This window comes from Notothenia coriiceps, unplaced genomic scaffold, assembly GCF_000735185.1.
Source record: "Notothenia coriiceps isolate Sejong01 unplaced genomic scaffold, NC01 NC01_scaffold00033153, whole genome shotgun sequence".
Lineage (NCBI taxonomy): Eukaryota > Metazoa > Chordata > Actinopteri > Perciformes > Nototheniidae > Notothenia > Notothenia coriiceps.
In genome coordinates this window covers 143-11,638 of record NW_011365854.1, presented here as the reverse complement: position 1 = coordinate 11,638, position 11,496 = coordinate 143, and the positions used below count along the sequence as shown (strand labels likewise).

General features: G+C 38.8%; 3 protein-coding genes across 3 annotated transcripts; all 3 read right to left on the bottom strand.

The window, feature by feature from the left end:
• Positions 1 to 832: 832 nt before the first annotated feature.
• On the bottom strand, positions 833 to 1,921 carry LOC104961317 (phosphatidylinositol transfer protein alpha isoform-like). Its single transcript, XM_010789589.1, has 4 exons — positions 1,740 to 1,921; positions 1,332 to 1,423; positions 1,160 to 1,167; positions 833 to 958 (listed from the first exon to the last, which is right to left on the bottom strand). The coding sequence occupies exons 1-4, from the start codon at positions 1,919 to 1,921 to the stop codon at positions 833 to 835; spliced, it is 408 nt and encodes a 135-aa protein (XP_010787891.1).
• Positions 1,922 to 4,323: 2,402 nt separating this feature from the next.
• Positions 4,324 to 5,934, bottom strand: LOC104961315 (tripartite motif-containing protein 47-like). Its single transcript, XM_010789586.1, has 3 exons — positions 5,369 to 5,934; positions 4,811 to 5,038; positions 4,324 to 4,697 (listed from the first exon to the last, which is right to left on the bottom strand). The coding sequence occupies exons 1-3, from the start codon at positions 5,924 to 5,926 to the stop codon at positions 4,671 to 4,673; spliced, it is 813 nt and encodes a 270-aa protein (XP_010787888.1). The 5' UTR covers positions 5,927 to 5,934; the 3' UTR covers positions 4,324 to 4,670.
• A 1,871-nt stretch (positions 5,935 to 7,805) lies between these two features.
• Positions 7,806 to 11,026, bottom strand: LOC104961316 (E3 ubiquitin-protein ligase TRIM39; the record flags this gene model as incomplete). Its single annotated transcript, XM_010789587.1, has 4 exons — positions 7,806 to 9,922; positions 10,014 to 10,040; positions 10,161 to 10,308; positions 10,796 to 11,026. Coding segments are annotated over 4 exons (960 nt in total), but the record flags the coding sequence as incomplete, so codon positions are not given.
• Positions 11,027 to 11,496: the final 470 nt, after the last annotated feature.

The window sequence follows — 11,496 nt, the reverse complement described above, 5'->3', positions numbered from 1 at the left end:
CTACACACAAACAACAACAACATTATTGACTGTATGATCAGTAACAGATGAACAGATCGCCACTGGGCTTTCAACTAAAGACACAGCCACGCAAAAACTGCGGCATGTGTACAGCTCCTTATGGGTATTGCAATTTGTGAAGTCCCGGCCCGGAGCCGCGTTCTGGTGCTCTCCGTTAGAACTACACTCCTGTCAGACGAGACATATACCACGTGATGACACGTTAGGCTCGTGTTGTGTTCAAGGACCCTGACCTTGGCCAGGAAAAACAAGCTTGTTTAATTATTTTGCGGTCTAGATTTCTTGAATTTTTTTCTTTTTTGCGTGTGTTTATAAATTACCTCGAGGGCCGTACCAAATGGTCTCAAGGGCCGTATACGGCCCGGAGGCCGGAGGTTCCCCACCCCTGCACTAAATGGTAACACTTGAATACGTTGTGCAAATATGCAACTTGTTTGTTGAAATGTTAATAAATGGGAGCTTCCTCAAACAGCCATCTCTTTCCCGACAATCCCCTCTGTGCACGAACCCTTACATATGGTAATTAAACATTAAAACACCTGCGGCTTATAGTCCAGTGCGGCTTATATATGTACACATCATTCAATTTAGCTGCTGCGGCTTATATTCAGGTGCGCCTTATAGTCCGAAAATTACAGTATATATCATATTCCATGAACTTGTATATAGACTCTTCTTGCACTATTTATATTCTATTTGTATTTACTTGCACATCTCAAAACATTCTCTTGCACTATTTCATCTGTTTGATTTGTTCTATGTCCTATATATATCCATGCTGCTCTGTTGGAGGAGCCTGGGACTGCCATATCTACACTGCAGCTGCTGACATGACAATAAAGCTTTGAAACTTGAATCTTACATTTTCCTGGTCGCCCATATCAGGCTTGTGCCACGTCTCGATGGTGATGCTGAATTTGTCTTTCATGTAGACGTTCTGTAAACAGCAGAGAGATACAGGATAAGATCAGCCAACAACAACATTAGGATGAATTACAGTTTGTAAACAGGCATGAGAAACATTATGTGCATAATCAGGCCTCTACATATCCATAACATCTTACCAAATCAATTTCATTCAGGGATTCTTCTCCCTAAAGTCATAACACTTAGTTAAATAAACTAATACTATACTCACAGTTAGGACTGCATCAGAGGGAAGGGTGCAGGGCGATGAGAGAGAGGACAGAAAGAGAACGAGTTATTAACACACACACAGAGCTGGAGTGTGTGTTTACTGTAAGAAGCGCAGATAGTGAGTATGTGTTTCTCACATTGTGTGTGTGTGTGTGTGTGTGTGTGTGTCTCACCTGTTTTACAGTAAGGGTATGCGTTCCACGCCTCCTCGTGAACCACCAGAGAGTCTTTGGGAGCGAGCTTCCTGATGATCCCCGGCACTTTACTGCACACACACACACACACACACACACACACACACACACACACACACACACACACACACACACACACACACACACACACACACACACACACACACACGTAATGAAACCCACTCCTTGATCTTAATCAACTTTTGTATAGGATAAATTATACTTCATTAATCCCAAATTGTGAAATGTTTTTATAAACAACTAAAGAGTGAAAAGATGCAAGATGATTGAATAACTATGTAAACTGACAAAAATCAGACGAATAAAACACAACCGACGGCTAAATGACAGCTAACACAATATAGAAGTAGAATATTATTTACACACCTGTGCAGGTGGTAGATCTTGTGGGTGTACTGTCCCTTCTCCCCATCCTTCTCATACGGCTCGTTGGCTAAAACCTCGACTCCTTCTCCCCCTCCAGTCTCATTCTTACTGGCCTCTGCTACGGCGTACAGCTGACCCACCTGGTACTGCAGGGACACAAAGGGAGAGAGGAGGGTTAGCATTCATACAATCAGGAATTCAATCAGAAATCAAATCAATAAAACCATTCCAGTTCAGAGACAGAATCCTTCTCTATGTAAAGGGAGTGTTCAAGAAACAGCTGATTAATGATGGGATTGCAGAACGAATCCCCCCCTCCTATAGAAGGTGTGATGATTAACAAGCAGAGTTATGTCGCCCCCTAGTGGCCAAACCTATCCTGTTGTCATGAGGTAAATCCAAAAAAGAAGATCCCTGACTGAAGGGGGAACAACTTAATTTCTGCACTTTATAACTTGCTTATATCTGGCTCCCCTGACTCCCCCGAAGCTAAACTTAGAAATTGGAGGGAGGATTTGAAGGAAGGCATTTAAATTGATGAGTGGGAAGGTTCCTGTAAGAAAGGTCAATCACAAACAGCGAATAAACGTCTTAAGCTCTTAAAATAGAAACCTTTTTATTTGTATTTATGTGACTTTGAATGTACTTCATTTTGTTTTCTTTCATGTATCCTCTTGAGACCCAGAAAGATGTGGATGTTTGTGTACTGTCTTATATATGGTGTATATACAGTATGCTAAAAACAATAAAGAAAGTGTTTAAAAATATATATATATCCCTTGATCCCCGCGTACAGCACATTTAGATGGAAAACTATTCGTTGTTTTCTATTTCATATCAGAAGAAGATTTTTTTCTTGATGTAAACAGAGCTAAAGGGACTTATTTTAGATTTTTTTAAACACCTCCCTAGCTTCTTAGCTCTTTCTAAACTACGTCTGTGGTACAGATGTCTCCCTAAAGTGCTTATGTATTCCTGAGAAGACTACTGTATTATTATATGTGGAAATACAATCTAATTAACTTTATATTAAGAGCAATACACCTGTATACAAACTGTAATATATACTAGTTATATAATGTAGGACAGTGTGCACGTTTTACTTTAACCTATGTTTGTATAGATATATCTTTTTTTATAAGATACATTTTATTGCAGGCTTTTTTTTTTTATATGAAAAAAAAAATGTAATTCCCAAATTCGAACATTTTTAGATATGTTTAATTTGTATTTAATTCTTAAATGGAGCAACTGTCACAAAGCGCAATTTCCTCCGAGACAAATAAAGTATCTGATTCTGATTATAACCCAGGTGATATTTTCAAAGAAACCTGATGACCTCAAATGAACCATGTATGGACATTGGTGTGTTCTGTCGCCCCCTAGTGGCCAAAGCACGTTATTAATTGTCAAAATCTAGAAATGTCACTTGCTTCCTGTGTGCAGCAAATTAAGTAGGAAATATTTCTTATTTTCTTTTCTGAATTAAAAAAAACCCTCTTTTCTTGATATATGCTTTAGGAACAAAGCAAAGGGACAGATTTTAGTTTTTTTAAACACCTCGCCAGCTTATGTGTTGCACTTCTTAGCTTAACATGTGCTAGAAAGATATTTTAGATGATTTCTTATAAAAAATGTAATAGATTTTTAAATTGCGATATCAATACACCACTGTCAATGCATACACATGTACTATATTGTAGAACAATATTCCCATGTTTTAAATATATTATTATATATTTTATGAGACTTTATACTTTAACTACTTGTGTCCGTATAGGGGAGAAGGGGGTAAGTTGAGCCAGTGGGTAAGTTGAACCACCCCCTGTAACCAGGCAACACCTTATAGTTGTAATCAAGTGACCAGAAATTATGCAAGCTCCATCCATTTCTCATTGCCTGTGAAAAGAGAGATCCTCATTGTGGTCTGGTAAGTAAACATTTTTACAAAAAAACGTTTTTTGTTTGTCAAAGTAAATGTTCTAGATGTCAGCTATATCGGTTGTCATGTCAAAAAAAAAGGTATCCAGGTTTAAACACATATGTTGTATATGTTGATGTGTTGGCAGCGTATTAAACCATGTGAATCATTAAGCTAAAGATGACTCTGAATTTTAATGCTAGGCTATTTTTTCTAAAATGGTGGCTAAAGTGAACCATGGGCCTTGGGGTAAGTTGAGCCAGTTTTTCAATGGAGAAATGAATGGAAAGTAGGTCAAGTTGATAATAAGAGCTCATTGTAGGCTACATTTAAAGTTGAATTCACCCTGTGTTTGATTGGTAAGATGTATGAAATTGTATCACCATTTGTATGATTACTTTTCCTTTTAACATGTTAAAAAAAAATCAATCAATTCAATCGAAATGTATATTAAAAATATTTGAAAAACTAAGCTTGTATTTGGTTTGTTATTTATTGTTTATAGTTACCTTTAAGATGTGTTGTAGGTATGCCCAGGTTTGAACAGTGGTTCAATTTACCCCCTGACCTTTTTTTTTTAAGAAGTAACATTTTCACTGCCCTTGATCAAATATTAATTATTATCATTGCCATTGATAGGAGACATCCTGAATTATAGGTGTGTGTTTTCATTTTTACTATGTGTCATTTCTCCTTGCTTAGAGGACAGCATACTTAAAAATGGCTCAACTTACCTCACTCTCCCCTATGTAGATTATTTGTACAGCTTGATAGTCTTTATGCTAAAATACGCTAACAGACTTTAGCATTATATTTTACGGTCAAATGCGGGGGTGGTATTGATCCTCTAATCCAACCCTCAACCGGAGAGTGAAAACAATCCTATTAAGCAAACACATGGTCCCACAATATATGCTGCTGTAGATAATCAATAAATTATAGAAAATAAATAAAAAATAACTTTGTTCATGTGGTCTTTAAGGTGAATCGTCCACATGTTCGTCCATTCATCAAGACCAAGCAGTGAGTAGAAATGACTGTAAAGAAGAGAGACAACAACAAAGAATCAGTGGTTGTTGACTATTGTTTGACATCACAAATATTGCTAATGAAAGAGAATATTGAGATGGTTTTTCATGGTGGTGCAGACCTGCAGGAAGTGGAGGTCATCTTCAATCTGTGAGAGCTGCTCTATCTCCGTGTTTCTGCTCTGCAGCTCCGAGATTTCTTCCTCTAGTTGTTTGATTAGCTGTTTATTTTGTGCCCATGCCTCTTTTGGATTTCCTCCACCGAGGTCTAACGCTTGAACCTCCTCAACTTTACTCAGTGTCTCTTCAATCGCTTGCTGAAGTTTCATCCTTCTCCACTTTAGTTTGACCTGTCAAAAAACAAAACCGTTATTCTAAGGTATGCAAGACAGATCTGCGTTTACATCAGTGAGAACATGTCAAGGATTTAATTTGGAGCTCAATGAGTAATTTATGTTAATATCCTTTTCAAAGATGCTTTTGTGTTTGTTTTGTGTGAACTTGGGACGAAATTATGTTTGAATTAATTGTCGTGCCAGGCTACTTTTTTGCATTTGTTTCACACAATCAAGACAAGATTATTTTTGTTTAAAGTAAAGATTTCTGTCATAGAAGTGGTCAAACACCGGTGGCATTACGGGAAAAATGTTTGCTTAGCTGCCTTTTTTTTTAGACTCTACCTTCTTCTTTGTAGCTTCCTTGCTGATAGAAAGGATGTGATGGCCCCTGTGTTCTGTGTGGGCGCACATGGAGCAGATGCATGTTCGATCACTCCTACAGAACCTGTTCAACTGCTTCCCATGGAGCCTGCAGACAGAGTCCTCCAGGTTCTTCACCACACTGATCAGAAGATGGCGCCCAAGCTCTTCACTCCGGTAGTGCGGCTCCAGATGAGCGGCACAGTACGAGGCCAGGCACTTCACGCAGGACTTGACTGCTCTGTGTTTCACTGGGCAGAAATCACACAGAACCTCTCCAGCTTTTAATGGCAAATCTCCCTCTTTATTCAAGGCACCAGCATGCAGTGTTTGGTCTGTTTTGAGCTGTGGCCTGCTGGGGAAAAAGGCCTTGCAAAGGGGACACTGACAGGCCTTGCTGATCCTCCAGTATTCCCCTATACAGCCCAGGCAGAAGCAGTGTCCACAGGGGAGGGAGGCGGGCCTGCTGAACTCATCCAGACAGATGCAGCACCGAGGAGGCTCGGACATCACACTCTGCATGTGTGTGTTCGTAAGCATGCAACAGGACGTCTGATGTGATGGTGTATCAGCAGGCACAGATGATGGTGTATTCCATTGGTTGTTGATTTACGGTATCTGTACAGTGAACAAATGTGTGTTAGCATATACATGAGAAGGTTTCTCTTATAAACACTTTTGCAATGTACTTTTCATTTTGGTAGAATTTATTTTCAACTTGGTAATGTTACCTGCTCCTCTAATCATTTTGAAGTTCGAAAGTGTTTGAACTCATGTAATGCTTGACAACACTGCTGCTGTAACAAAAATCATTTCCCAATTTGGGAGGAATAGAGTATCTATCTACAGCAGATAATGTTGATTACCTGACGTTGTGGATGCTTAAAGAGGTTATTTTCACTCTTATCGAGGCCAGAAGTAACACACTAGTGTTGGAGGACACATTATATAGAAATACATACTGTAAGAGGAAATAAATAAATGATATATGCGTTAGTGTTATTTTTGTATTGTTGGTAGATAAAATTGTTGTGAAGAAACTATGTCAAAGTCATGTGGTTATTTCCAAAATATTGCACACCCCCTGGCCAAATTAAAATCAAGATACAGATTAAGATTAGTTCAAGAGAGCAATTTTATTGTTACATATACAGTCAAAGTATTCACAGTAAAAATATATTTCCGGTTGTTTATTTGTCATTTGACTTTTTAGTGTAAAAGTGAAACTGACTCTTAATGTAAATGTAGTATAAACAATGTAGTAAACTAAAGTAATAGATAATTGATCAGCCCACACTGTCACTNTTTCCAAAATATTGCACACCCCCTGGCCAAATTAAAATCAAGATACAGATTAAGATTAGTTCAAGAGAGCAATTTTATTGTTACATATACAGTCAAAGTATTCACAGTAAAAATATATTTCCGGTTGTTTATTTGTCATTTGACTTTTTAGTGTAAAAGTGAAACTGACTCTTAATGTAAATGTAGTATAAACAATGTAGTAAACTAAAGTAATAGATANTATCAGCTGGTTCCTCCTCTGTAGGTAGACACACCTATCAGTGCTGGGAAGCAGGGCTGTCCTGTTGGACTCTGTCATTTCCTGTACACTCATAAACTCACGTGATTAAGCAGGTGATGTTTACTCAAAAATGTAGCCGTAACTCCAAAAAAGGGGAACGAAAAAACAAGAGAATCTTAGTAATAATGCAACGAGACACTATTCTCCTGAAGGAAGTCAAAATGTTTTATAGAATGACGTAATAATGAAAGAAAACTACTTTTGTCATGCATTGGTGCTGTTGTGAAATCAGTTATGATATACTGTAGTTGATTACACATTCATCCAAGCTCTGTTGGTGCACATTTTTCACGTGAATTAACTATTCGCTAACACCTTTCTCTCACTAGTCGTGGAAGTAGTAGTACTAGAAGTTATTGTCAACATCCGATTGGGGTTTTATTAGCCCACGAATCAGTCTTGTCCAAGTGATGAGCAGCAGCTGAGACAGGTCTTTGATGATGTTCAGAAATATCGGATAATCCTCCCGCATTGATGCCATTGCGTGATGACTTTATGGGTTCTCTGAAGGGGGAAATGCGATCAATATGCTAAAACTTATATTTCTTGTGATAAGAATAGCGATCATGAAACAAATGACATGGAATTGGCTAAAAGATAATAACTTAATAAACTCACAATGGATTAACCTAATAATTGAAATCTATGGAATGGAGAAAACAAATATGAGAATTAGAAACCAAATGCATAACTTTGAGGAAAGATGGGAACAATGGGTAAAGTGTAGAACACTATAATGAAGACTTATAAGGAACATACAAATTGACATACTGTATACCTGAGTGTTAATATTGTTTCCATTCTTTTATTTGTATTATTATTGCTATTATTATTATTTCATTTCGGATTTGTCGACTGTTATGTAATTAATTCATATATCTATATGTGTTTATTTTGTCATGTCTGCTTTGTGAATAATTTCTTAAAATTCAAATAAATAAAAAAATGCTAGAACATAACATTTGTAGGTCGAAAAGAGTCCAAAAGTTAGATACATCTTGAGAATCAGGCCAATGTTTATGGCTGTTTAGAATACAATGAGTCCGTTGCGCATGAATGAACTTGTAGATTTTTTTCCTGCATCACATTAGTACATTTCTGTATTTCAAAATCAAAACCAAAAGAAAAACAGCTAAAGTATTTGTAAGAATGACACACCAGATTGTCCATGGTTCTTCAGTATTTTCCAAAGGACTGAACTACCTCTCACAAAAACATGATATGCCTACGCTGTAATTTATCGCACCACAAACAATGCAATAATCATCACTCATGACGAGAAGAGCTCTGAAGGCGCCTTGGTTACTGTAAGTGGGTGTGGTCAAGAGACATTTTACTGAAATGAAACTGTTTTTTTCAAGAAAGACAAATACTGAAATGTCTTCAAGGAACATTTATTGTTATAAATCATGAACTAACGTAGCAACCTTTGCCGCATCAATCACACTTGATTAAAAATCAACATGCAATCTGGAAATCTGGAGACTACACTTTCTTTAGATTTTATGAAATGTCATGCGGTTAGAAGCTTAGGTTATTATAGAAACTACGCGTGTTGATGTTCTTGCTGAGAGTTACATGAAAGACCAACTGTTTCAAAACCACTGTTATGTCTGAATGGTAAATATTGTAAGCTTAGCATAAGTACTGGAAACAGCTAGCCTGCGTCTGTACAAGTTCACTTCTTATAAATCATATTAGTTGTGCAAAACAAAGAAGAAATATTCTTGAACATACTGTAAAACCCCCATTTATGCTAAGCTAACTAACTGCTCTATCCTGTGTCTCAATTTTGGTTACTTTCATGATGTAGGCTACACTGTTAACTTGCTGGTAGGCCTATATACATTTCAAGCTAGCTAGCTAGCATTAGCGTTATCGTTTGCTGTACCAAATAATTATAGACCGCTTAATTAACCAAATAAACATACTGATGGCTTAAACCTGAAAACAGAAGTGGGGTATCTAGAGAAAAAATCAAATATGTGTTGCTTAACAACTGCCATCATTACTTGTTTCTCCCCTTTTGCTAAGTAGATGTTATGGCGACCATTAAGGGATGAGGAGTGTGAGTACACCTTCCCGCTACGCATAACGCAAAACAGTTTTCAAGTGAGAGAAAATTAAAATCAACATTAGTTTCAGATTTAGTGATGAGAGTTGTATTTTATGATGTATTTTTCCCAAAATGTCAAACTATCCTTTTAAGGCTTCATATAACTTGAACAGATATAATACGTAAGTTGTTGAATCAATATATTGTAGGGCTACACTATACATGTACATGTAATACATATACAGGATTTGATCAGAGCAAGTATGGCGGCTACAACATAACACAGTCAGTTTTCACTCTCATACATATTTTCAGTGCTGTTTTTACTGTCAAACGTTTCCTTAGCTTTGCTTGATCGGGCTCTTCTCAATCACAGGAGATATCACAATGGTATCAGAGGCTTTGTCGCAGCAGTACAGGTAGAAGAAGGGCAAGATCTTCTCTGTGAACGTATCTTTGAATGTGTAAATGTGGGTCAAAGCCTTCACATCATAAAAGGACACTTGCCCCTCCTCGTAGTCCACGTACACGCCCACTCGCTTGAGCTTGGGGTCGATGGCAAGCGGTAACGGCGGGGATGTTGACACACGATACCCCTGGCCTTTCTTCATGGCCAGAGCCCAGTAGCCTTGGGAAGTACTTATCGCAATTTTGCCCTTCCTGTTGACCGAAGACCTGGCCACACCCATGTACCAGTCGTCCTTGTCCCCCACCTGGACCTCCCAGTAATGTCTTCCTGAGGTGAAGCCCTCGCGGCCCAGGACGACGACCACGGTGTCGAAGCGTAGAGGATGATCTGGGAGGTCCTGCCATGCGCCCAGGTGTCTCACCTGATGCCTGTCCTGAGAAAGCTGCAACCAGGGGTTGGCGGACTCAGGGTCCAGGGTTACGTCCACTATAGAAACACGACACATAATGAAAGATTTATTTTGTTTGACAGTTTCAAGATTATGAAAAGAAAACCACACTGAGTGCCAAAAAAATACCTGTATATTTCAGAATCTTCTTGATCTCTGTAGAAAAACAGAACAAAACTATAAGATAAAATGTCCATCTTATCCTGGCGATGCTCTCAATTCACTCTCAAACAAAAACAGATCAAATCTGTATTTCAATGTTAAAGGAAATCGTACCACTTTCCGCCAGTTTGCGGATCATTTCCTTTAATGCTACCTCCAGTTTGGACAAAGATCTCCTGATCATGCCGACACACATGGCAGTGGGAACACTGGTCTCAGACCAGTCTTTGACAGAAGGAGGAGTGCTAAGGGCTGGGAAGCTCTACGGCGAGACAAAAGCATAGGACATGAAATAGGATTAGGTTAGTCAATACACAAATATATCCAGAACTTCTATTCAAAATAGAACATGTTGCAAGCCTGTACATATGTATTTGCAAAACCTTCAGTAATAATCCAATTTATTTGTAATTTGGAGTACTCTTTGAGGCAGCCTGCAGTACATTTTTTATGATTTGCCTTTGGTTTGCACTGCATTTTAGAACAGGGCACTGTTGTTTGAGCACAAATCAAATGGTGTAAGAAAAGTAAAGGAAAGGGTTTATTTTAGCAGCATATACTCCAAAACTATTTTTCCTTGCAATCGAAAGCTACCGTGTAACTGTAGCTCTTGTTCAATTTCTGAAATGTAGCATGAAACATACTGTAGATGCCAAACATCCCAACATTAGATGATTTGGAGTCCGAAGACAAGATCTTAAACCTTTAGGTGGTCGCCAACTTCTCTTTACACAACAATGCTCTTCCACCTTTAAGAAGTGAATGTGGTCTGTCCGAGCCACGTTTTCCAGGTCTGTGTTCCTCCTCTTCAGCTCAGCAATTTCCTGCTCCAGTCCAGCGATGAGGCCGTCAGCCCACCTCTCCGTCTGCCTCTGCTTCTCCTCTATGCCCAAAACCAGCTCGCCCTGAGTCTTATGGATGGAGCGAACCAGCTCTGAGACGACCTGCATGCTCTCCTCGACCTCCCTCTGAGCGCTGGCCTGGAAAATACACAATACACTGCTCAACGTTTGATAATAACCTTTGTTTAAATGCATCATACTGGAGTTTAATGGGCCATTCTGGCCCAATCCCAAACCACGCCCTACATCCTACCTCTACACCCTACCCCTACACCCATACGCCTACACCCTACGCCTACCCCTAGACACTACCCCTCCGTTTGCGCATTCGCGCGGAGGGTCCGCCACCTTAAGTGCTGTTCCAAACCAACGAGTGTGGAGCGGTGTGGAGAGGGAGTGGGCTATCAAGCCATGACCGGTCTCAACGCTGTGTGAGTCCATCAGGAACACAAACAGTTCCAGCAAACATCCACTGATAAATTGCGATGTTAACAACCTCATGATAACCTCATATGTTTTCACTTAGGATCATACCTGTGTTTAGTCTTAAATTAAAGATGTTTGGAGTTTTATTTTAGTTATTAATTTGTATTTTTTGTCAAAGAGAT